Source organism: Bemisia tabaci, chromosome 7, assembly GCF_918797505.1.
Source record: "Bemisia tabaci chromosome 7, PGI_BMITA_v3".
NCBI classification, from domain to species: Eukaryota; Metazoa; Arthropoda; class Insecta; order Hemiptera; family Aleyrodidae; genus Bemisia; species Bemisia tabaci.
The window spans coordinates 34,615,990-34,642,857 of NC_092799.1; the positions used below are offsets into that span (position 1 = coordinate 34,615,990).

At 39.7% G+C, this 26,868-nt stretch overlaps 2 protein-coding genes across 3 annotated transcripts in view; one reads left to right on the forward strand and one right to left on the reverse strand.

Moving 5' to 3' along the window:
• Positions 1 to 39: 39 nt before the first annotated feature.
• LOC140224959 (uncharacterized) lies at positions 40 to 5,099 on the reverse strand. The gene is made up of 3 exons (XM_072302102.1): positions 4,333 to 5,099; positions 3,198 to 3,453; positions 40 to 1,330 (listed from the first exon to the last, which is right to left on the reverse strand). Exons 1-3 carry the CDS (start codon positions 4,400 to 4,402, stop codon positions 874 to 876), a joined length of 783 nt encoding a protein of 260 aa, XP_072158203.1. The 5' UTR covers positions 4,403 to 5,099; the 3' UTR covers positions 40 to 873.
• Positions 5,100 to 13,274: 8,175 nt separating this feature from the next.
• LOC109032141 (neuroligin-4, X-linked) overlaps positions 13,275 to 26,868 on the forward strand; it is a 552,408-nt gene continuing 538,814 nt past the window's right edge. The window contains exon 1 of one of the 2 annotated variants that reach the window (XM_019044117.2): positions 13,275 to 14,327. The gene's annotated coding sequence lies outside the window, so the exon portion shown is untranslated. Of the gene's footprint in view, positions 14,328 to 21,873; positions 22,060 to 26,868 lie in introns of those variants that run through there. The other variant, XM_072302671.1, reaches the window with a different exon arrangement.

Here is a 26,868-nt window from a genome sequence, read left to right on the forward strand (position 1 = left end):
ACTAAAACACAGGACGTTTCGAGCTGTCACAAGCTCATTTTCAACGTCCTGTGTTTTAGTGTTTTAATAATCTTTTAGGCTTATTTACCCGTATTTTAATTAAATCTCCTCTTTATTCGTATATTCGGGCTATGTTTTTGTGCTTTGTAATATTCAAATATATTTTAATATTCTGCAAAATGGTGCTGTGGAAAGACTTTTGCTTTAAAATTGCTTGAATTCACGGGCGTCTTAGGCAAAATCTTTGGAACAAAAAGTGTTGGCAAAAGGCAACCTCCTTGGAAGGGGGCAAAGCTTTCAAAAATTGCGAAAAATGCCCTAAAATTGAGACATTTTCATGTAAAAAGGCATATGTATAGCATCTTACGCCTTAAGAACACGTGCTCTGAATCCTTACGACGCGCAACGTCACAATTCCAAAATTTGAAAATTTGTACGTGGTAGAAGGTAAAATCAGAGCAAAATAAACAAAGAAAACCAAGTGCAAAACAAATTCTAAAAGAAAAAGCGTCTCCTAGTGTGTCCAAACATCGGCCAAACAGAGGATTGAGCTTTCATTTCCCTTAAAACTTGATTTGTTACTACACACTTTTTGCCGTCGAGAAATGCGTTAATCGCTAAAAACGTCTCAAAAATTGGTTTAAAAAGGAATCGGTGTAATTGCTCGACCTGCTTTCTCCAAATAACGTCTCCACTCGGACGGGCGCACAAGAGAGGCGTTCAAAAGACACGCGAGAAAATTCCAGGTGAGTGGTGAAAATCTTCCAGGCACTTCCATGTTACCTTGGAGCTTCGTGACCTTCCCACTTGTGCCAAAATAGAAAACTCGACGCTCACCAACGCGAGCAAAGAAGCTTCCTCGATGGCCAATACCTAGGCGCCGATGGCGATATCCACGATGGGGGGAACTGAAGGCCGTCGGGTAGGGAAGGTCATGGGCGACTTGATCTCCGTGGCAGGCTCCGCGGATGTGAAAACCTTGACCTCCTCTTTGGGGTTGAACTTGACGCGCAAGGGGTGGGACCAGCGCGAGTCCTTCCAGTCCTTCACAGAGATGACCTTCTCCCGTTCGTAAGCATCGCGGAGGGTGAAGGTCTTGGCCTTGAGGACTTTGCGGAACAGGTCCTTGGTCAGCGGTGCCCGGACGGGGCACTTTTTGGAGACCCGGATCACGTTGTCCTCGTACCAGGCGTCTGAGTATGCGCCGTAGGTGAGGTAGTAGACGTAGTGCTTGTCGTTGCAGAAGAAGAGGTTGAAGTAGAGCTGGGCGCCTACCATCATCCTCGCCACCAGCCCGCCCACCGGCCCGATGTAGTTTGAGGTATGCTTCCTGCACAGAGACAAAATCACGAGGTCATCGATCAATGTGAAATGCGAGGATGAAGAACAACTTAATCTGCCAAAGACACATAATGGAGATGTTGCATGTGTGAGGAATTTACGATTTGACTATTGATTCTTAAGTAAAAGTTCGCCAGAAACAATGGTGCTACTGGTTTTCTCTGAATTCAACTCCCAAGCTCAAAAAAAGCTCTCAAGTTGAGGCCAAAATGGAGGGGATATCCCGCGCTATCCTGAGAGTCCACCTCTACATCAAGACAAACTCTCCATGCAAAGATAGGGAGCAAAGACATTCGCAATGATGCCGTGTTTTCACTTTTAGAGTCCCCAAATAAAGTGGCAGCCCTGTCAATGTATTTTCTCCCTATCTTTGCATGGAGAGTTGGTCTTGATGTAGAGGTGGACTCTCAGGATAGCGTGGGACATCCCCTCCATTTTGGCCGCAACTTGAGAGCTTTTTTTGAGCTCAGAAGTTAATTTCAGAGAAAACCAGTGGCACCATCGTGTTTCTCGCGAACTTTTACATAAGAATCAATAGTCAAATCGCAAATTCCTCACACATGCAACATCTCCATTTAATGCGGGGAAAGGCTGCAAAAGGGGGACACATCAAAAGAAAAACCCCGAACGTTTCGAAATAGTTACAATTCCCTAATCAACCGGAAACAAAAATTAAACAAGAATGAGTCATCGATTCGCTTCGATGTTCCGGGTTTCTCTTTCGATTTGTTCCCCTTTCGCAGCCTTTCCCCAAATTGAGTTGTTATTTTGTAAAATGCGAGGTTAAAAAAACATTGAAATATGAGTCACATTTACCAAAAAACCGTCGGTGCTCGATAGATTTAAATGGATGTGATCGATTCACCTGATACAATGTCTGAAACGACTAAATTGGACGTCATATGCAGAAAACGTTATCATTATCAGCCCATTTCAAGAGGAAAAATTACTACTAAAATGACTCAGAATTCCGGGAAAGTAACGTTTTTGTGCTCTCTTTTTTTCTTAGGATGTACATGTTTTATCGTCAACCTTTAACGATCGGTGAATTTTTTCTATGCCTCCTCCTCCCCAAAAAAGCTCAGAAAAAAACTTGATGTATGACTCATCACCACTAAACATTAACAGAATGTGGAAGTTTCCCGTGTTTTGCCGAAGAGCGATTTTAACTTATCCTTAATTATAGTAAGTATATTTTGGATCAGAATAAATCCTTTACTTATTGTAAAACTCTTTCTGTTTGCTAACAAAAGAGGCTTTAACCTTTTATTTCTTCAATTCTAAGTGCAATGTATAACCTCAATGTTGAATTTGATCGTATTTTAGCATTTCCGGAGTGAAGGAAAAGAGAGGAAATGACGGAATTTCGTGACATTACATGTTTTTAATAATTAAAGTCTTGAATTTGCTTTTTCTATTAACTCGGAAAAATTGATTGTCTTAAGAAAACTGTCAGCAGCCTCGAACCCGATCGTTGAAACTATTTGTATTTCTGGATTCACCGGCAAGATAAGACAAGACAGTACATAGTCCTATTTGTGCTCTGTAATGAATCGATTTTCGATTTCTTGTAGCGTAAACATTAACTTCCGCGACCAGGTCGCTGGCCAATGTGTCCTTCTCAGAAAAATACTTGTTGCTTCAAGGAAGTGACTTATCGCGGCAGGAAAAATTTTAGCTGCGAAAACGAAAGTTTACTTTATTGGAGTATTTTAGTTGTGATGGAATCTTTTCACAAAGCAACCTTTTCTTTACTACATAAACAGTTTGGAGCCAAAGCAGTCTATTATTTTGAGTTTTAATGTGTAAGGTGCGTGCTAGTTCTCAAAAACCATATATTTGATATGTTTTCTTACCTGTTTAGAAGCTTGATTTTAGCCATTTTTTCCTTAAGTTTGATAACTTTAGGATAGACTTTTCGGAAGAGCTTTCCCTTGGATGGTTTGAAGGTGACAACTTCGTTCTCGTTGAGAGCGTAGTAATAGACGTAAGGACGGCTTACGAAGTGTTTGTTTGGAATGACAAAAGAAGCCAAGTTGTCTCCTTGCTGGAACTTGAGGTCGGAGCCAAAACTCCCTTTGGAGAAGAACTTTCGGAACCGATCGGCATTTTCTAAACATAAACATTTTCAAAATAAGATGGATGGTTTAATTTGTAGAATTTTGGAATCGTTCAGAGATACTGTTGATAGAATAAGTACATTCTCTATTAACAAGCAATTATTTCTCTCCTTGGTTCTTTTATTTGTAGTCCCTCAGATTTGCCTGAATGATCATTTTCATGATCCAGAGACGTTTGACCAGCAATGTATTCAAAAGTATCTTAGGCCTATGCATTAGATATTCTGATGCGAGAGGACTAAGACTATAAGAGAGTTTAGGGAATCACATCATGTAAGCGTGGTTGTGGCCACGGGAATTGAAGGCGTTCTCTTCGAGGGTGCAATACCGTCAACAATAGAATGAACCCTTTTCTCAAATATCTTATTCAGAGTTGATGTCAACATTTTTCAGTGACCACCTTCCCTCCCCACCCCTTACCGAATCATAATTTCATTCCCAATAATGTTTCTTCATCCCCTTCAAAAGGAGTATTAACATTTCATCGCAAAATCCAAAAGTTAATCTCTTGCCTAGATATTTGTGTCGTATTTATCACTGTCTTTTTATAAAAAATTTAGGTAGAGGTTCGTGTAACAATTCAATCCATACAGATTAAGCACATCTAGTTCATAAATTATTTTAGCTCAGTAAATCGACGGTTAAAGTCGACAAATGCGCATACCCAACTGCGACGTTACACATTTTTACAATTTTAAACGTATTTTTTCTTAAACTTTCAAGGGAAATAAATCAACAGTTTTTATTGTATTGAAGTTTTTTTCAATCCAAAAAAATTGAACATGGCCGTATTGGAGGCACACGAATTCAAACTTTTCGATTCGAGTCACTTAAATATTTGAGCCATTTATGGAGAATTTTTGGGACGTACCTTGTGCCATAACTTGAGAGAGCGTCACTTCAAAGAGAATACAGAGTACACACACGAATTGAACTTTCATGTTCGTCGACTTTGGAGGAAGCACTGTAGAATGAATGATGTGCAATTGAGGAGTTTTTATTGTATTGAAGCTTTTTTCAATCCAAAACACTTCCTCTCTGCCCTAGGGGCGCGAGAAAGTAAAAAAATTGAGCATGATCGTATTGGAGGCACACAAATTCCAACTTTTCGATCTGAGTCACTAAAATATTCGAGCCATTGTGGAGAATTTTCAGGACGTACCTTGTGCCATAACTTGAGAGAGAATCACTTCAAAGAGAATACAGAGTACACACACGAATTGAACTTTCATGTTCGTCGACTTTGGAGGAAGCACTGTGGACTGAACGATGTGCAATTGAGGAGCGGTGTCTAAAAGAGGAGACGTATAGGGTATATATTTTTTCCCCGCGAGACTTTTTACGCTCGAACCATGCCCCTGCGTGACGCAAAGTACTTATTCTTAGTTGCCAGACTTTTCCGCAAATATCCGCTCCTTTGACCTCATCAGCATCCATTATGCTCGTCATGCACGGAGTTTTTACGAGAGAGAGAGAATTTTTTACGTGCATCCGATGGGAGTGTTCGTAGTCGGTGCCTCTGTGGTGTGCATTGCTAGTATTGAGCACTAGGTCGCTGCACGACAGTTTTCAACCGAAAAAATGGCAAAAACAGTCAAGGTACTTTTCCGTTTCGCCCTGACTATTGGTGCTCTGTTTTCAGCGATGTATAGCCCTGGATAGACGATCAAATTCCGAACCAATTCCGATCAAAGTGGACGTGCTGATGACTGATGGTCACCATCTACCATAAAATTTTGACGGGCCGCACTATTTTGTTCAAAGTAAGATCAGAATGGAGTGCCACCATTCATCATTTCCTGCCTCAGGAAACATTTCTGCCAAGTTTTCATTTTAAAATTAAGCAAATTAATGAGTTTAAGACTGATGACTCCCGACACTTTGATGGTAATTGGTTCGGGAATTTGATCGTCTATCGAGACCTTATCATGCTGTCGATGTCAATGGTTACTGGTGAAGCCAGACAATCTGTCAAGTGTAGGCTCCTACACATACCTAGAGAAAACTCAGCACAAAAGTTTGGTTTTTACGGGAAGTAAAAGACAAAACAACCAAGCCCTCGGTTGACTTTGGTGTTTTCCAGTCTCACCATTATTTTCTGCGCTAAATTAATCGCAAACTGTACCAAAATCAACGCATTTGGGTTGGTTTATGCTTCGCCTCGTATTTCACCAAAAGTACACTGGAAAAAAAAACACATTGGATGGAAGTCAGCATATCCAAATCTGAGAAGATGACTTTTGGCGGTGATCAGCAAAGCATTGAGTTGGAGGATGGGCTGCAGATCATAGGCTGCGAGCACTATAAGTACTTGGGAGTGCGGTTGACTCAGGATGTAAGGACGGATCAAGCTATCAGGGAAAGGAACACCCTAGCAAGGAAGGCTATAGCGATGTTAAATGGAATCCTCTGGGATCAGCGGATTTTATACTTTTTGAAATGGAAAGCTCAACATTTTCAGGAAGATTGTGAAGTTAAGAGGCGTTTCAGCCTTCCCGAATGTGCTCATCGTGATTTCTGAGCCTTTCGCCCATTCTGCCGTGCTAAGGAAGAACGCCGTATATACATTCGAAAGTTGCCACATTTCCTCCAATAAAATATGTATTTTTGACGACATTCATGCACATTTTTCTTTGAAATTTCATACATTTCAGATTAAATTGCGTACAAAATTGTCTGAAAATTTTGGAAAATAATATTCACAATTTTCCAAGTAAATTCGGGTGTTATTGGAAGAAACTTGGCAACGTCTGAAGGCTCATACGGCGTTCTTCCTTAGCACGGCACCATTACAGTCAACCTCTCTTCTGGCTCCGACAAAAGTTTGCTACAGGCCTATTTCCCAATTATTCTGAACATTGCCGCACTAGGCGGCATCCCTGTGCAGTTGACGCGTTTGTGACACCGCAGAGGTAAAAGTATGAAGATCGTAGTTTAGGGATGACTCGATGCTCGATGTAGAAACTCCTGCGTCAATCATTCACGTGTCCTTCAGATTTCCGCGCCAAGTCGTGTGCACATTTGAAAAGACCGTCGCGCTCATTACATGTGTCAGCCACACTTTAAAAACGAAAAATGGAGTGGGAATCAACACAGGCCGAGCAGGAACAGGCCATCAAGTCGTCCGACAGAGGAACTGCTAAAGTGCTACTGTAAAAAACCGAACGACTGTAATTATGACACTTTGAAAAAATTTAAGTGATGGGCCCGTAAACAGGATGCAAATGAGGACCGCGCGCCGCACAGTGGATTGTGTCAATAGGAGATGTCGGACAAAATTTGGAAACTTTAAACGCTTATAACTCCGTTTATACAACACTTTGAGGTTCTGAAAGTGGTTTCATCGGTTTCCTCGTAAAATTCTCTTCTTAAAGCACACCTTGAAATTTAAAATGTGCCGACTAAACATAAAAATTTCCAGTTTTAGTCAAAAATTTCATGTCCGATTCTCCAATTGACTCGATCCACTGTGCGCCGTTAAAAATTGGCTTTTTGCTTGGAAATAAATTCGGCGGTTAGAAAAGGAGTCTCGCATACTACGCGTATCGGAGTGAATGACTGTAGGCAGTAGTGAAATATACTACACTCGAGGCATTTATGAGCGAATCATTAGAGAGGACAGGGCCTTTTTGTTGAGAGGAATGTATCAACTACAAGTTCATTCAACACCGAATAATGTTAGCCACACGTTTTTTTAACTCGCACTGAATCGGACATAACATGGACTGGATGTATAGTAGTGAAATGGGCTCCCTGACTTTTAACAGGGTCCAAGGTATGATACGCGCTCCCGGTTTGAACTTTCACGCTAAACATGTTGGGATTGTACGGTAACCTTTGTGGGGTTTCTGCACACGCTTCTGCCCCAGGTTATGGGGCGTCGCTATGGTTGTATGGCCATTATTAAGTGGCTCATAACCAAAAATTGGTCATAAAAAGGCATTCCTATCACCAGTAAAATAAGTTTAAGTGTCCCTGACGTTTTACGGAGGTACGGTTGGTTACATTAGGTTTCGCCCTAAAAACTGTATAGAGAAACTTCAAAACAACCTACGCTCCATCTGACGTTCCTTAAATTGTGCGCACATTACGTCAATTTCAAATCAGAGGAATGGACTTCCATTACAAGGTTGCAAAATTGACTTAAATCAGGAATTCATTTAATATCCATCCATAACATTTTGTTGGTTTTTTCGTGTGGTCAGAGAAAAAAAAACATTAAAATTGATTTACATTTAGAAATTCCGAACATGTCTCTTGATAAGAGTACAAATTGCAAGTTAAAATTTTGCTACGATGTATTAGGGCTGCATAGTTTCGTCTGCAAGATGACGAGTTGTGGAAGAACTGAACGCTGTTTCATGAAGCTTTGACTAAAGCGGTTTCTCAAAGTACATACATACATAAAGTCGCTTTTATAGCGCCGCCTCGCGCTCTGCGACGCCCAATCGCCATTGCCCCCTATCCTCCCAGAGATCATCAGGCAATTGGCACCTTCTGATCTCCTCCTCCACCCCTTGTCGCCAACCTTTCATAGGACGTCCACGCCGTCGCCTTCCGGGAGGAACCCGATCGAAGACCTGCTTGGGCAACCGGTCGTCTGCCATCCTTCGCACATGTCCATACCAGACCAACTGCTTGGACCTGATATCGTGCACGATGTCCTTCTCCACACCCATGATCTCGCGTACTTTTACATTGCGGATACGCTCTCTTCTTGAGATACCAGCAGACCTCCGCCAAAAGTCCATCTCAGTTGCCCTAAGCATGTCTTCAGTTCTTTTCTTGAGTTGCCAGACCTCACTCCCGTAAGTTACGATACTCTTCACGATGAGGTTGTAAATTTTTTTTTTGGTCTCCTTGGAGATACTCTGGTCCCAGAGAACCCCATTTAGCATCGCGACAGCTTTCCTGCCTTGCACATTCCGATATTTAATAGCCCGATCCAAATTTCCGTCCTTAGTTAACCAAACTCCTAGATATTTATACTCTTCACAGTCCTGAATTTTCCGACCATCCTCCAGTTCAATGCTTTGCTGATCACCACCGATAACCAACTTCTCCGTCTTAACCACATTTACTTCCATTCCCCATTTTCGGTATACTTCCACTAGCTTCCGCGTCATGTAATTCGCATCTTCTTCGTCCTGAGCTATTACCACCTGATCATCAGCAAAGCACAGAGTATACAGGGTGCCATCTTCACGTAGCGGGACGCCCATTCGCGGGACGCGGGTTTCTCAAAGTGACTGTCTTAATTTTTGGCCAAGATTCCCCATTTTTAGGCCTGTAGATTTTAGTCGAACGGGGAGACAGAGAGAGAGAACCTTGCATACTTAAAGTATATTATATTCAGATAATTTAATCCCCTTAGATCATCTGAACGGGAGAAGAAAGACAAAAATAATTAAATTATATTTTAAAAGCAGCAAATCGAAACGGAAAAAGTCCTCTTTCATGAAAGTTCACCACTGACGAGCTCATTTCTATAGCCACGATCGGCGAGATTCATTCCCTGGAAATCGGGAGGGGTAATATACAATCAAGGATTTTTTTTCACCAGCAAAAAACATGTGCGAATATTTTTTGTTACGCACGCACGAATATCAATATGCAATGAATTTTCCTTTTCAGACAAGACTACGGTGCACTTTAAAATCACTTCTCGTGACTAGAACATACGTGGAAACTAACGTCATATTGCATAGCGTGACGTGAGACACGAGAGTGTATTGACCATTTTTACGTGCTGTTTTATAAAAATAACTTTTTTCTCTAAAAATGTGCGACTTTCTGAATGAATTGCACGTCTGAGGTAACATTGATGACGAAATAAGTGTCTGATTGCCTCAGAATGCTAAAGTGCGATTCACCGAAAAATGAGTGTGGGATTTTTCGCACAGTTCAATAATAAGCAGTGGCGCAAAGAGGTTTACGCAGAGAGATTGGAGACGTCATTAGAACTGAAGCTTCGGTAGGTATTCGGTACTTACCTCTTTCCCCTGTTTCAATTTTGGAACGAAACTATGGGGTCAGTGCGGGATTTAAAGTCCATAATCAGTGGAATGGAAGTTTTTTAAAACTTTTGCAAAATTATCATGGCCTAGAACTTCACGATAGCGGTAAAAATATTTCTTACACGCAGAGTGTGCCACACCCCCCCCCCCTCCCATCACAGCATGAACATTTTTTTTTCCTATTAATTTCCGTTTTTGCCTATGTCGATGATGAAACTGCAGATATGCGTATCTCGGTTCGCGGCGTTGCAAGACTTCCTGTCATAGTTTATTTTCTGCGTCGAAAACCACTGAGCTTAATTTTTTGAAAATTTCAGTGATTTTTTTCTCTTTGTAGAAAATATTCTGTGAAAACTTCAAGCCATAAAGTTGGTTCAGTCTCCTTTTGAAAAAAAAAACACATTGGATCTAGAGTCCACACTCTTGAAAAATTGACAAGAAAAAATACTCTTGATTCAATCGGATTTTTGCTTGAATCAAAACGAAATCTGCTTACATTAAGAGGCTTGGTTCTTGATTTAAGATAGATTCTGATTGAATCAAGAGTACTTTTTCTTGTCGATGTTTTTAAGAGTCTGGACTTTAGATCCATTGTGTTTTTTTCCCGGTGCAGAATTAGCCCTCACTTTGAGCCGTATATTTTATACGTGACCAGAACAACTAGGACCAATACTTTTACTTGTATAAGAAAACCGTTACTAGTACTTCCGACGACAGTGAAAATGAAAGTATCAAAGAAAATACTTTCCAAAAAATCTGCTCTGGTTGAAATTTGAAATTATTTATTTTGATTCAGTTTGGAAAGAATCGATTCAGTTCAGTGTAATGCATCTAACATGTGCGCATTTACAAAATTTCCCTTTGTATTTACTCCTTACAAAACATATCCTCGAACGGTGTGAGAGATTTGGACACCAAGTTCCTACCTGAAGGGGCCACACGAATGCAACGGAACTCTGTGACTCTGTGAACACATCGATAGTGAAATTTCCAAAACAAGTATATCTCGTGTGCGGTCAGGGTCGGACTGGCTCGCATCTGAGGGCGTAGGCCCTTGGCTGGTTAAAGGGGCGTAATGTGAGATTTCCTGATGGATCATCCCTTTTGTGGAGAAGGGTTCAGAAAATTTTGGCAAAGCAGCACAAGTTTACGCTATTTTCAGGTTCAAAGTTTATTAACCGTGCAGAGTAAAAATTGTAAAATTGATCGTATTGAAGTGACCGACAGACTTCTGAAATTAAAGAAAACAAAAAAAAAAATTATAGCCACTAGACGCATCCACGCACCATTATTTCCATAAGAACCGTGTCAGTGCTGCGCCTTAAAAATGAAGGCTCTGCGCCAACGCAGCCCCTAAAAATTGCCCCTCTCCCCATTCAAAAAAACCTTATTTTTCTGTTTGGTGATTGTTTCGACGCACGGCACCGTATTCTAAATTTTCACTAATTGCGCCGTGACATATGGGCAAAAAGTCGATGTGACCCCTAAAAAATCTTCAATGTCCCCTAAAAATCGAGCTTGATGGGCTACATGGCTCCTGAAACTCAAAGGTGAGTTTCGAACACCGTTTCTAAACTTCACGTGATCCTTTACTTGCTTCAAACGGACATTCAGAGAGATCCAAAAAATAAACAAGTTGGTTTTTGCAATCGCTAGCGATAGCAATATTCGTCATGGGAACTTTTGCTTCTGGGATATGAAAATTTTAAGGTAGGTACAGTTCGTTTGTAGTATCTTCAGAATTGAAGGGGCTATGTAATTTTGTGTCGACATCTCTTTTTTAACATTTTTAATTTTTTTTCTTTGCATACAAGAAAGCTGTTATTTACCAATTATTTATTTTCGTTGGATTATGTATGGTTTTTGGAAGTTAACGCATTTAACTTTCAGTTTCGTTTTTTCGGCGTAAAGTATGATATTTTTACTCTACGCATATGCCCGAATACGCATCATAACGACGGTGAAACTACCAAACCACGTATCTCGTTTGCGGTGTTTAAAAATCTCCGCTCACATTTTATTTTTTTGAAGTAGACCAAATCAATATCATTCCTTGAAATTTTCACAGAATTTTCTCCGCACGAAGAGGAAAAATCACGGAAATTTTCAAGACTGGACGTTAAGTAGCTTTTCATTTAAAAAATAAAGTATGACAGGAAGTCTGCGACGTCGCAAACCGAGATACGTGGTTTGGTAGTTTCACCGTCGATAAGTGACCTATGTGCCTCCTAAGTTGCCATTTTTTTCATTCAAATAGATGTAACCGAAATGTTAGATGTGTACTACCTATACTACTTTCATGTCATTGCTTTATTTATTTATTTACTTTTTGCGTAGGTATATATTGTTATTTTTTGCTGAATTTTGGAGAAAATATTGCTTTAAGAACGTGGAATGTAAATTAATTTTATTGAAAAAAGAAAATACCATCATTAATTTGGGCGAACAGAGAAAATATACATCAATATTTGGGTCAACATCTCCCTGATTATATAAAGGATGAATATATTAGTATTTCTGTATCAAAAAACTTAGCTTTTGTCTTCAGAGATACGATGATTCTAATCCCAGTCAATTTGTTTTATTGAAAAAACAAAAAAACAAAAAATAAATAAAAAAAAAAAACAACTGAAATGTTAGCATACTATTTTCATGTCTTTCTATTTGTATCAATAGGTACTTTTTGCTTAACTTACGAACGTTGAATGCAAATTAACTTTATTGAAAAAAGAAAATAACGTCATTAATTTGGGGGAACATGTGGCTGATTATATGAAGGAGGTATATTCCAGTATTTTTGTTTAACATATTAACTCACGAAAAAATGTTCGTACATTTATCATCTAGTATTAATTATTTCTTGATGATTGGTCTAAAACATTCAATACAACCATTAAAAATTATCTCCCATCGCCGGGTATCGAACTCCCGATCACCTATTGCCCGCACCTTATCAAAAATATGCGGCGCCTCAGTCGACTATGCTATCACAGATCGGCGAAGGGTTGGGAAAAAATAGCATTTAAAAGACTCGGACGATGGGCGGGACTTATCACAAGAGTTGTCCTTGAGCGATTCGGCGATTCGCGTCTTCGTAGCTTCTGGAGAAATGAGCTAAGCGCCTTTCTCTGTGAGACATTGTTTGCCTATGCTATCATGTGTCTCAAGGTTCATATCAGCAGGCATTTGCCATCGCGGCAGTAAGCTGAGGCAATATTTCTGTATTCATGGAATAAATCAATCAATCGAGTTCCGATTTTGGCTCATATATCCGTAACGGGTCCTCCAGAGCAGTTTTCCACCTTGCACAATAGTTATAATTTCTTTATTTCTATTTGTAAAATTTGAGGTGGGATAATGGCGGCTTCTCAAGAGCAACGAGGTAGGCGATCTTTTGCACCAACGAACAGAAAACTGATGGCGAAAAATGACCAATCAGAACCTCCCAAAAAAAAGAATTTGCCTAAAAACGGAACTTCGTGGATCTGCGCAGATTTACCAGTCAGACACGACATCTCAAGTTGGAAAAAAACTCGCTGAAAGCGAATTTTAGCAATCAACACTACTTGACGTAGAGACATGATTGGCTAAAAAATACAACGGTTTTTGATACATCGGAAAATCAACCAAAAATCGGAGACTGGGCGAAACGCTCAAGGTCGCAGAGGTATAGGGAATCCCATAGCGAAAGCAACGGAACGATTCTAATATCATGGGGAACTCCGTTCCCATGACAACAAATTTCAATTTTATGAGCTCTATGATGGATGCAGTAACCTATCAAAAAATAGTGCCAATTCTCAGAGAGAATGAGGCTCGCGCAAATTCTGCACGGGCGCCGGCGCACGGGTGCTGAATCCGGCCCTATCGTGAACACGCAGGATCCCTGCCGTCCCATCCCTTCAGTTCCGACTTGGCCGCAACACGGGACGTACGCGCGGCTCCCTTTCGGTATCTCGCGTCTTTCGCATCCCTTCACGCACCGGTATCGAAGAGGAACATGCCCTACCTACCCTAATAACCCTGGGCTTCTGTATCACTGCGGGTTGCCTTCCATATGGAACCGTTTAAAGACGCTTAACTGGTCGTCAAGCTCTAATTTGCTCCAGAAATTTGTGATACCCATGAATTTTCTCCGAGGGACCGATGGCCATTGGTCGAATTCTTGAACCTATTGAGTTTTTTCAAGAATATTCAGCTGGAAAATCAAACGGCCCTGAGTGTCGGCTGAGCGTTGTTAAGGATTAATTTCTCTATAGCTGTACTTTCTTGTGTATTTTAAAATTATTGGGGCCTGAAGAATTGCCTACTCACAAAGTTTAGTTTTAGCTGAAAGTTTTGAACGGGTCAGTGCGCGTCATTTTTATTTTTTCAATTATTTTCAATGATTTGGAAGAAATATTTTAGTTTTTGCTCCATTGAGGGTTGAACAAAAGTTTGCGATGGAAAATTGCACACTTCTGTACGTTTTATAAAATGTGACACATGTATAATTCTTCAAAATTCTATAAGTTCAAAATTCAAACGTTCTTGTGTTCATGAGGATTCATTTTGGTCTATTATCTTAATTCCAAATATCAGTGATCCCTGCCAGTCACACTATCGTGTTTGGATTTGAATAAAGGTTGTGGTGCGCTATTGGAAAATGTGAATGAGGAGCCTTAACTCATTTTTTAGTGTGACTCGATTTTATTTTCCCGGTTTATATTTGAAAAAATGAAGTGATTTCAACTTTGTTTCCACTGAGTATTAAGGCTCTAACGATAAGTTAAAATAGTGTATTTTGGAATTTCGCCAAGGAACTATACGACCAACTTTACCCCAGGAAACTTTACCATATCATTTTCAGGTGAGTTCATGATTTATAATTTTTACTCGTAGAATTTAAAGAAGCATATCCTTACAAGGGATTTAATGGCTTAGCTGTAAATTAACTCATAAGCCATCAGACTCTAATTTGGACAAGATGGTGACAAAATGAACGACGCAATTCATCTTTTTTTTTTTTAACACGAAGTAGTATTAGATATAGGACACGGAAATAGATGTGATGAAAATAGTGCAACATCGGGACAAGTTATAGTGCCTCCCCATTCCGCTTAGCTCCTACAAATAATGTGAAGAAATTGTTCTTTTGGCACTAGAGATCAATTCAAAAGATTTTACATTTAATTTTTTCTTTCTTGTTTTGTCGGTTTTTATTCCAAAAAATCGAGAATGAAATGAAAACTAAAACACTTTTAAATGGTTTGCAGATTTTGTTGTAGAGGTAGCTTACACTGCTTACATTCACTTGTTCAAGTAGGAGACATCCTCCTCCTTTTCCTCCTCAATTTTTCTGAAAGAGTATACAAAACAAACATGTTTACTATAGTTTATGAGAGATCATTGAAGACAAGCATGAGTAGAATAAAACGTCAAATTTACACATTGACGGTGAAACATCCAAACCATTCGATTTGCGACTTTGCAGACATCCTGACATACTTTACCTTTCAGTTGGAAACTACTCAACAATAATTCTCAAAAACTGTCGCGATTTTTCTTATCGACAAAAATTCTGTGAAAACTTCACAGAATTATGTTGATTTCCTTTCCTGTGAAAAATAAAATACCAGCCAAGATTTTAAAACACCGCAAACGAGATATGTGGTTTGGGAGTTTCAACGTCGAAATATTATAATAATAAAATAAGATCGAATCGAACAGCCTTGGAACATTTATGGCCTAAGCAATACTTTTATCTCCGCTGGGATAAAAGGACCGGACCTTTCCGCTAAAAGTTCGTTTGATTCAAATTTCAACCGCGCTACCCCGTCGGTCTTTAACGGAGCTGTGAAAGAATTTTACGATCGGATTTTTTTCCGAGTTTCAAACTGCCGCGGTGTGTCGTAACCGCGCGGGTTATTTTACGGCGCTGAGGTTGATTCTGATGAATCCAAAAGAAATAAAAGCCATTCCAAGGAAAATACGGGCGCGAAGTGTTCAAAAAGTAATTTTTAAGTGGAAACAAAGAGCTCAATTCATCTCGAGTGGTGGATTTAGGTTGCCACTTCGGGCGGATAATAATCCTAACTAGATGTCACGAGCTCACCGTGTAAGCCAGTGCATAGTACCATACTGCCGTGCTAAGGAAAAACACCGTATGAGCCTTCAGACGCTACCATATTTCCGTCAATAAAAACCTAATTTACTAGGAAAATCGTTGACATTTTTCTTCAATTTTTAGGGTAATTTAGTTCGCAATTTTACCTAAATCGTCTGAATATTTCAAGGAAGAAAGACATAATTTTCTTTAATAATACATGTTGTAACCGGGGCAATTTGGCAACTCTCGAATGTTCACACGACGTTCTTCCTTAGCACGGCGGCATAGTGCAGCACGCGCAGTGAATAGTACACTTCCACATCTAGAGCTCCTTTTGAGGTCGATGTATAATTAATCTGTGCAAATAAATATATCCCTTCCACCCCCTCAAACTTTTTACCTAATTGAGGTAAAGATTTGAAACTTGGGGGATATTCCTAGGTCAAAGGGAGCTACTTTTTGGCCCCCTAAAATTTTCAGGGGGGCCCCCCTTGGGGGGACAACGGCCCCCAACTTTTAATTTTCAAATGGGAAGACCCCCTTTGTGATAGCTCGTTCGAAAGAGCATAAAAAAAGAAAACTTTTCGCGCAAACCCGAAGTCAATAACTCAAACCGTTTCAAAATGGCGGCCGGTTAAAGTTCAAAATGGCCGAAAATTCACAACGGTTATTTGTCGATGGATTTGCGCGAAAATCGGTATGTAGGGGTATTTTGACACGAGAAAAACGAATTTGACGTTAGATTTTCAAAAAAACCGAAATTTCCAAAATGGCCGCCGGTTAAAGTTTAAAATGGCCGAAAATTGTCACCTCGGTTATTTGCTGATGGATTTGCCTTAAACTTGGAATTTGAGAGTATTTTGGCATAAGATAAATACATCCCAGTCGCAACACCGTGCGGGTTCTTCGAACCGCCTTCCGGAGCCCTTCTGCCCGGCGCCTGTTTACCGACTTACCGAAATGAAGGCAAACACAGCTTCCTCTGTAAATTGGTGAAGTTTCAGAAATATTTTTAAATTACCTCCAGATTTTCATGTTATTCTTGATGCTATTATAACTGCAAATAGGTTCTAAAAATTATTTTTGAACATATTCCTGATGATATTGTTAAAAAATGGTTTTACGAACTTACACGCCATCAATATTTTGAAAATTTTTTAAAAATGATTACTGACACATACATAAATATTACATGCATACTTAGTACAGACCGATCACGGGAAAGAAGTTCTTTCAAAGAACCCCTCATTGCACGGTGGTCAAGTTCTCAGTAGAGCTATTATCGTCCCGTTCGGTCAAAAAATTGTATTTTGTGATTTGGACAGAATTAGCCCTCTGCAGTTTCCTAAGTTTAACGGTATATATAATATACTATTTCTGAAATAAAGAAGCAGTAGGAGTTCTTACTGCAAAACGCAGTTTAAACATTCATCCGTATTTATTTTATTCTCGGTAATCAAAATCTAAATGAAGTGTCAAATAACCCGCTACTAGATTCTTGGTGATAAGTGAAAATTTTAATTATGTGGATTCAGCATTTCTCCGTGAATAGAAATGTTGACGGAGAAACAGTCATCATCTTGTTGTTGGTTGCTGAGCTTCCAGATATGAGTAGTGCGCCCAACAAGTTGCATCCACATTGGCTTGTTGGCAGCACAAATTGCTCAACGCATCACTCAACAGCTACACAGAGGTAGAGGTCAATACTTAAATGATGGGACTCTAGAATAATCAGTTTCCACCATTGTTAGCACACTAGTGAAGGGTCTTTATTTGTCCTCGATAATCTTGCACACTTCTGCATATGGCTACTGTTATTCGCCGTGGTGAAAATTAAAAAATGCCCTTATCAATAATTGCAGTGTTAAAACCGAACGTTTTTACTGAAATTTTACGACAAGGATCTGGTATTCTAGCATGAGATTTTCCAAAAATATTGCTGATGGAACAAAGGAGAATTAAAAGTAATTTTAATTTTATGGAATGACCATAATCCCATATCCAAATCAATAAATTAAAATATAGCAGGAAATCAAAGTTCAATCAAAATGTAACGTCTCAAACTCAGATTCCTGTTTTTTGAATTTTATTATAGGTACATAATGCAGACGGACAAATTATTTTCGTAATCGGAGAGCTTCGAAATCATCTAATCCAAACTTTTAATACTTCTAGAACAATGGGATAAGCTCGGCTGAAAATTTTTCACAGAAATATTATAGTGATACTAAAAAAATACTAACGGTTGGTCAAAAATCGGGGGAGTGTAGTCGTCAGTTCACCTACAGCTCTCACGCAACACCGTAATCTACCGGGCTGATCAACATAAAAAACCAAAAAATAACATGTCTTTAACACCGGGACCGGGGCCCTATCCCTAAAAATGCGAAAATAGCTTCGCTACACGGAAAAACAAGTATCAGGGGTCTTCCTTTAAAATTGTGGCACTACCCCAATTTGTTTGATGGTTAATTTATTTTAATGGGCATTTCAATTTATTATGGTAGTACCGCAACTCAAGTTTTGGTAATACGGCAACGTTTGGGTTAGTAGCCTAATTTATTGGGATACTATCAAATTTCACAATAAAAACACATTAAATACAAAAACAAATGGGTATACAAGGCTAAGGAGATATCAAACAAATCAGGACGTTTCGGGCCAATTACATGCCCATTCTAAACTCGAAAAAAGCTAAAAAAAAGTAAAAATTAAAACAAGAAAATACGCATGCAACTGACCGAAGCAGGAATCATTCCTTAGCCTTGTATACTCATTTGTTTATGTATTTTAATGTGTTTTTTTTTTGTTGTGTGCATTCGGGCTTTTGTGTCTCATCTCTCTCTTATCAAATTTAATTGGGGTACCACCAGAATGAATAAGAAATGCCCATATCATCCAACAACCCCAAGTGGTTCAGAGCAGGTTTTTCACGATACGTCTCCGGACTGCTACATGACAACGAGACCCATTTTTTCATAAAAAAAATGGCTACCCTCGCAGAAAAAACCCAAAACGACGCCCAAAAGACAACCCTGTCCGCGGAGCTATTTACTTTATCGTAACGGACCCACATTTCCTTTGACAGTCGATACGGAGAATTAACGACTTGCTACGGGTGTTCGCGAACAACTTCACTTTCTTTTCTCCATTGTGCGCTACTGCCGACACAGCACCTCGCGCCGTTCTCCTCCCTCACGCCAAATTCGTATTAATTATATATATAGGCCACTTGTCCACTCAGCTTACAAAGCGTGGGGGGGGGGGAGAGGGGGAAGCCGTGAAAAGCTCGCTTTAAAACGCACAGGTGCAAATGGCCATTAATAGATTATCGAGGCGGAGGGAAATGGTTTCGGAGTCCGTTTGTCGAACAATTTATGTGTGTCCGCCACCCGCTTTCCCTTCTTTTTTACGGGAGCAGTCGCGAAAAATGGGCTACCGGAACAGGAAGTCATAGTCGTAATGCCGCCCGGTACAGCCGGGGCTTGGAGAGCAACTAGAGGTCCAACGCTTTATCCAATGATATCTTTATCCAATAATACACACCGAAACGAAGGACAGAACTTCGATTTTTCCCTCCTTTCCCCCATTTTTTCCCTTCCTTTTTTCCTTTTTCCACCGAGGTACAAAACTAAAATACAGTACTTTCTCTCTGTAACTCAGTGCAGATCATATAGGTTGAAATTTTTAAAACAGCAGTCCGTGACAATGATGATATTAAAAACATTGGATAAAAACGGGAAACAAGGCTAAAAATTACACATAAAAATCTGAGACGTTTTGGCCCAAAACTGAACCATTTTGAGTCGTAAGAATAAAAGTAAATTATACAAATTCCAAAAATATTATTATTTTATTATCAAAAATGATTACTTATTTCTCGGCCATCATGTAGTCTGCAGGTTTCTATTTGGAATTTTTTTTTTTTTTTTTTTTTTTTTTTATTCTTCCGACTATAAATGGCTCAGTTTTGGGCCGAAACGTATCGGATTTTTATCTGTAATTTTTAGCCTTGTTTCCTGTTTTTTCTCCTATGTTTTTAATATCTCTATGTAGCGAGAACTCAAGGGACCGGCCGTTTTCCTCGATATAGAGAGATTCTCGTTATAACGATAGTTGTTAGAGAGGGAAAGTCCTAATTGAAATTCCAAACTGTAATGGCAGCATAGTGATAGCTGTGACCAGAATTATTGTAATACTGGTCACAGTATTAGTAAAAATATCCAAAATTTATCACAAGAAGTTGACAAAAGTTTAATTTTGAGAAGTATGAGGAATTCTCATCCACAACCCACGGACTTAAAATTAAAAATTTTAAATTACGGGCTTAAATTGGCTGGGGAGTGAAGGAATTTAGTCAAAGGTCTTATCGAAAATGTTATAACTTGCCTCCTTTAGCATATGAACTAATTTCCTTGAAGTAAATTTGGAAGTTACAGCAGATAAGTGTTCGAAAGCATAAAACTAAATGGGATTAAAATCTTATAAAGAAGGCAAATGTCCGTTTCCCCATCCTGAAAATCGATCGTACATAACATCGAGGTTTCTCGTTGAAATATTCATTCAATCTTCGTTCGTTCAACGTTGAACCCTCGACCAAAACTTCTAATAACATCTGTATTGGGAAGATCTTTTATTCTTTGACTAGCAATCAAGTGAACACACAGAATATACCGTTGCCTACGGTACCCAACAGTACGCAACGGTCTAATCACACCTGTCATAAGCTACAATGTACGGTTTTCTTCAAAAGCTTTTATCATGCCAAAAATAACTTGCATTCTCTCGAAGTTAAGAAAAAAAACCATTTGCTTTGCCAATGTGTTTATGGTCATACAGGTTTCAATTTGGAACAATTATTTCAGGGAATTCGTCAAAGACTTTTCCCGGAATAATTGCCTCTCTGCTCTCTGCTTTCTGCTCTCTTTCTTTTTATACCCTCCACCATCCCAAAAATCTCCTCCGCAATCAGTAAATATGTTCTCAGCGTTAGCTACGGGGGAAAAAAATTGCAAGCATTATTTTCGACGGTATGCGTGAATCCGTCTTATTTAATATGTTACATACCGTTGCAGAAAACCGTGTGCTGCAAGTTTATATGGATGCATGTAACCGACAGACCGCAGCAAACACTGAAGTTAGAATAAATAAACCAAATGACGTGGGTAAAACGAGCATCAGCCCATTAATCGGAAAGTTCTTCCGAGTTGTGAATGCAAACCACACAACTCCTGTTGGTAAAAGTCGATCGCTTCCCATGACGGCGCGAGCTTTAACTTTTTTGAACCGATACGCTAAGCGAACACGACCCGAAGCCCGGAGCAAACAAAAGTAATTTGTGTTACAATTTTGCGGTTAGTCGGCCATGCAGCGGGGAAGTGACGATTTTATATCCTCCATAAAATAATGCGAAACGCGAATGTCCAAGAACATTCCTCAGCAGGTTTTATTGACGTTCTTCGCACAAGAAAAGAAAATGGAAGAAAAAAAATCGAGCCATAGAAAGAAATTTAAAAATTGCAGTATGGTTGCATGTCATAAGGGTGCAATACTGCCGTGCTAAGGCGAAGAACGTGTATGAACATTCGAGAGTTGCCAAATTTCCTTTGATAAAAAGTGCATTTTTGAGAAAAGTTAAGAATATTTTTCCTTGAAATTTTCAGAACCTTTATATAAAATTGTGAACTAAATTATCTGAAAAATTGGGAAGAAAATATTCTTAAATTTACCAGGAATTTTGCGTTTCATGAAAGGAAATTCGGCAACGCCTGAAGGTTCATACGGCGTTTCTCCTCAACATGGCAGAATAACCAAGGCTTGAAAGAGGAGAGAGGAAGAGGACGTCAATTTAAAGTAACATTTTCCACACTTTCCAACTCTTATAAACAATCTCTGAAATCGCAAAATAGTTTGAATTGCAATTCAGTTCGCAACTCCGACTTAAAAGATCATGTTCCCATTACTCCTCAACGGGAGCTGGTGGGGGGGGGGGGGGGGGGGGGAGTGAGGTTTCGGGACCATGCAATATGTGGCTTCCTTGAAAGCGTCTCCTTATTCAACTTCGCGGTCTTTGAATTCTAACGAGCCGCAAGAACCGAGAAAAAAGCCTGATACAGGTAGTCTAATCCCAAATTTCGGAGTGCGCGCAATCGATGGACTCCCCGCTTCTTTGAAAAGTGGCGCGTCAATTCGTATATTTTGCCGAGCGCGCCACTGGAATTGGCGGGAACCAATAGGAGCGAAGCTTCGATTTGTTTACATTCGCGTTAGTTCGATCAAAACAAACGTGGTTCTTTATCATCTCGTGAGTGTTGTGAATAAAACTTTTGAATATTTAAAGTTGCTCGAGATTATTGATTTCATGTCTATAGTGCGAATTAGCTTCTATCTGCGTAACTTAACTACATCCCTCTGAAGAATATTCAGTTCGGTGTTCCTTCGTTCAATCCCCTAGTTTCAAAATCGACTCTCAAGGTGTGCTCTCAAAGTATCTGTAAGTTCTCACTAATAGTTTATTTCTCCATCCTCTCAATTTCACTAGCACTGTATTGTTCGAAATTATTGAGGCTCTCAATATCCAGGAAGCTTCAAACCTTCCGTTTTGGTTCTTTTATCAACAGGGATTCACTTGTCATGTTGTGGTCCACACACTCCAAATGCCATCTAATGGCTGCACTTCATCAGTTTATTTATACTCACAGAGGGTTTGCGCGGCAGAGAAATAAAATACTTCTTGCCTAGAAAGAAAAGTAAGGAGGGTCTCAGTCAAATTCACAGCCAAATGTATTCTGCTGCGTCAGCGAAGAGAACCGTACCTAACGCTCAAATTGTAGTTCCTTTCAAAATGTGTCTAAGTAATATCCTCTAGATGAAATTAATTACTGAAACAGATTAAACAGCAGATTCATCTCATATTTATGATAACAAAACATATGAGGAAGCCACATATGGGGAAAAATTAATCTTGTTTCAGAGAAAATAGCCATATGGAGCATATTTCGGCCAGAGAGCCAGTGGGAGCAGTTCTTCCAAGCAGAATGGCGCTCTTTTCCACCCAATTTCTAACCTGAAAATTTGTTTGTTATGAGTCCAGAACGTAACCACCGAAGTATGCAGAGGACAGCACTTATGGCTAATTTTCCACTCAAATGCCACTGCACTGAGCCTATTTCCTCCAAACCTAATTTTTACACTTGCGTCTCGCTTTGCTACCATGGCAGTATTGAGTAGTGTTTACCAGTGGGAGGCCAAAGTTTGATTTTCTTATAATGATCACACCTTAAAATGGTTGATTCCATGCCTCAGGTGTTGCAGATTCATGCATATCCTTCAAGGATTGATATCAGAATGCAATCCATTTTCATTGAAGCCGTGTAGCTGAGACACTTACCGTTAGGGAAGGAAAACCGGAGGGTTGATCTGATGCCGACAGCAGCAAAGACTAAGTACATTATGGCTGTTATGAACATATACCTTAAATGTACAAATGATATGATTTTGACCTTCTTTCAGTCAAATCGAACCCCCCCCCCCCTCCACCCACTGCTTACTGCGAGGTAGCAATAAATTAATCTTCACTTGTAAAACCTACTAAGTACTCATAGAATACTCACAAGATTACACAGGGTACAGGATGTTTCAGACCACCCATATTAGGCTTTTCTCTCGGTTATTACACGTTGGATGAAGTCGGAGGCTACAGGGTGGAATAGGGAATCGACCCCAAGGAATCCAAATTTTGTAGCCTGGATCCCCCTTTCCCCTCCCCATCCTTCCTCGGAGGGTGAAAAGAGGGTTGTGACTTTAAAAGTTTGGGTTCTCATCAAAATTTTTGAATCAAATTCAGCTGAAAGTGCGGAAAATTTTACCGTACATTGATTACCATTCCTGTTCGAAATTTTAACTCTCAGAGGTGGGGTACAAGACCTTCCGTCCCGAAATTCAGTATCGGTAAATTGACGGAGAGCTCAGGAAAAATATGTTTCCACTGGCAAGTGACCACCAGGAATCCGAATTTGCCGGTCCCGAATCCCTTTAAACATTTTCTGATGTGATGTAAGGAAGCCTTTACCTAACTTGGAAAAACTGAATTGCGGATCTTCTGTATCACTTCAGAAAATGTTTGGAGGGCTTCGAGACCGTCCAATTCGGGTTCCTTGTGGTCGAGACACAAGGACACGTGTTTTTCCTGAGCTTCTACGTCAATTTAGTGATATTTAATAAGGAAGGGTGGCCCTGTCCCTCACATTAAGGGGTCAATATTTCGAGCAGAAGTGGTTCAATTTTGGATTTCTTCGTATCAATTTGGAGGAAAACTTTCCGTGCCTTTTGAATCTGAATAAATAATTCCGAAATTTTAACGGGAACCCCATCCCGCCACCTTCCGGCCAAAGTATCACAAGCGCCATGCGACAGTTCAAAATTTCCGCCGCCATTTTTTTTTTACCGAGAAAATGTCGGTTGAATCTGTTTGAAAATTCCACTGGATTTTATCGGCAGCACCAAAAAAATTCATTGAAATTTTCGGACAGCTTCGTCGAACAATTTCTCTGTAAAAAAAATAAAATGGTGACGGAAATTTTGAAACGCCGCATGGCGCTTGTGATACTTTGGCCGAAAGGTGATGAACAAGTATAAAGCCAGCGAGGCTACAAGACCCCGAAATTCGTATCTCTTGGGGTCGATTCCCCAATTGACCTCGCGCGCAATGTCTGGCTTCATCCGACCAAGAAAAAAACCTGGCACGGTTGGTCTGAAACATCCTGTACATAATAGGATGTCTACAAGTCCAGAAATAGTACTGATTTTTCAAGGACGGTCCGGACTGAAAATGTACGGACATTTTGCAAGAAAGTCCGGGATTTTGGCGCGTATACGTAGTATACCGCCTTTGCGATCGTTTCGAACCCTGCTCGATACAATAACCGAGTCCCTTAGTTCCTTACCGAAAAGTGACTACCGCGAACTTCTGAGATTTTCCAAAGCGTGTAAAAAGTTTATTTATCCATCAATAATTATGATTTAAAGTTGTTTCTCATTCTGGGGGTCGCTAGTTTATGTGCAGTGAATACCAAGAGTCTACGTTACTTGGTTTTTTTAAAAAAAGCCTAAGAATGCGACGCGCTGATTTAAAATATGCATATATAAGCAGAATCAAGCGAACTGATTCGAGGATGGCTGAGCAGGTCGGCACTCTCGGAATGAGAATTTAACTCCTCCGTTTTGTTCAAAACGTTGCTTTGACAGATCTGTAACCTCGGTTATACTTTTCAAAAGTTGGTACCTGTTGAAGCATATGCTATGCTAAATGGTCTCCGTGGCGACCACTTTTTCTCTTCATCTTAACCTAATATATATGAAAAAAGAAGTCCTGCTTGTATGATTCTTCCAGTCATAATTTATCCTTAAAAAGGTATTATTAATAAAAATGTGTTGATTTATCTATAATATTGTTGACCTTTTTTCTGAGCTCAACAAAGTGGTGACCCCGACGTGATTCTTTTCTCAAAATCTAGAAAAGAACTAATCATACTGTTGTGTGAAGTTAATTCAAAGAGTGGGTACATCGACCTGGTATATCAAGTTTCTGCGATTTTTTACGGCAAATCGGTAGATTTTCGGGATGTGGATTGCTTACTTTCAATTCATGAATGAATAAAGCATGGACATGGTTGAGCTTCTTTGCATGAAAAGACGTTTAAAATAACAAAATCAAGACATATTTAATACAATTGCATTTATATCGAGTCAATTTCTTTTCAATAATATAACGGTATTTATAATACCGGTAATTTGGGTATTTTAGCCCCAAAATACCTTTAAATCGACTTTATCTTCTAGGAGTTCGACAGAATTTTTCCTTTCTTCGCTTAAATTTTTCCGTAGCACTTTTCTTCAAGAATCTGATAAGATTTTGCTTGAGGCAGATCAAAAAACTTAAATTTGTTCGAATAGCTTTCTAGATTCACAATACACGGTCTCGTGAAGGTGCGTCGTTGACCTTGCAGTGTTGGATCGTGAATTCTCTTGTTGTGCTGCTTGCCTTTTTTGAAATCTCTGTAAATGAAAACTAAAGGGGTTGATATGTGCGAGTTAATGACGCGCCTTATCAACACATTGTGTTGGAGTTCACTGCTTGTTTTTCATTTTTGTCATAATGCGAGCGGGAAATTCAAATTTTTTGAATTTGGTCTGTTAAGTGTATTGAAGAAGTACTGAATTTTGCTGTTGAGGAGGTACTGAATTTCTTGGGAATATACTGAAAAGGTACTGTAAAATTACTGATTTTTGGCCAGCCTGCACTGGAAAAAAAAAACACATATTGGATCTAGAGTCCGGACTCTTACAAACATCGACACGAAAAAATACTCTTGATTCAATCGGATTTTTGCTTAAATCAAGAACCAAGCCTCTTAATTTGAGCGGATTTACTTTTGATTCAAGCAAAAATCTGATTGAATCAAGAGTATATTTCCTTGTCAATGTTTTCAAGAGTCTGGACTCTAGATCCAATGTGTTTTTTTTTTCCAGTGTGTTTTAGTAGACACCCTGATAAAGCGGCAAGAGTATTTTTAGGACAGGGGATTGCTCAATGCTCATTCTTAGTTCCCTCTACCACGTAAACGATAGCGGAGCCCTTTTCCGTGACGTCAGCCATCTCAATCACTCCGGGCGGAGTTCATTGGCACCCAGACGGCGGCGCGGCGATTGCATTAAGCAGATCCAATACAGGATCTCCCGCACGCTGTTTCCCGACGTTTTCCGAGCTATCCCCCGCGAAATAAATTGCTTCCACGCCAATTTGACTGAGCCGACCAACGTAAGCGGAGTCACGGTTGTCGCCGCACCGAGGAAAGCGTCGAAGTTTTTGAAGGAACAGTGAACTATATTTTGGAATTCGGAACTATAATTTCTGACTCTGTTTGGAAAAAAAAAAAAACATATCGACAGTGGAAGTCGGCAATCACTAAACTCGTTTGCGGTCTCTGAAAATCTCCACCTCTATGTTATTCTTTTTAAAGGAAAACAAATTCTTATCATTCCTTGAAATTTTTTCAGAATTTTCTTCGCACAGAGACGAAAAATCACGGCAGTCTTAAGGAATTACCGTTGAGTAGTTTTCCGTTTAAAAAATGAAGTATGATAGGAAGACTGCGACGTCGCAAACCGAATTATGTGATTGCCGACTTACACCGTCGATGTATATTTTTCTCTTCGGCGCAGTCCTGAATAGAGTACCTTTATGGGGAGAGTATGGACAACTCGATTTATGTAGCCCAAAAGGGCGACAACGTGAAAAACG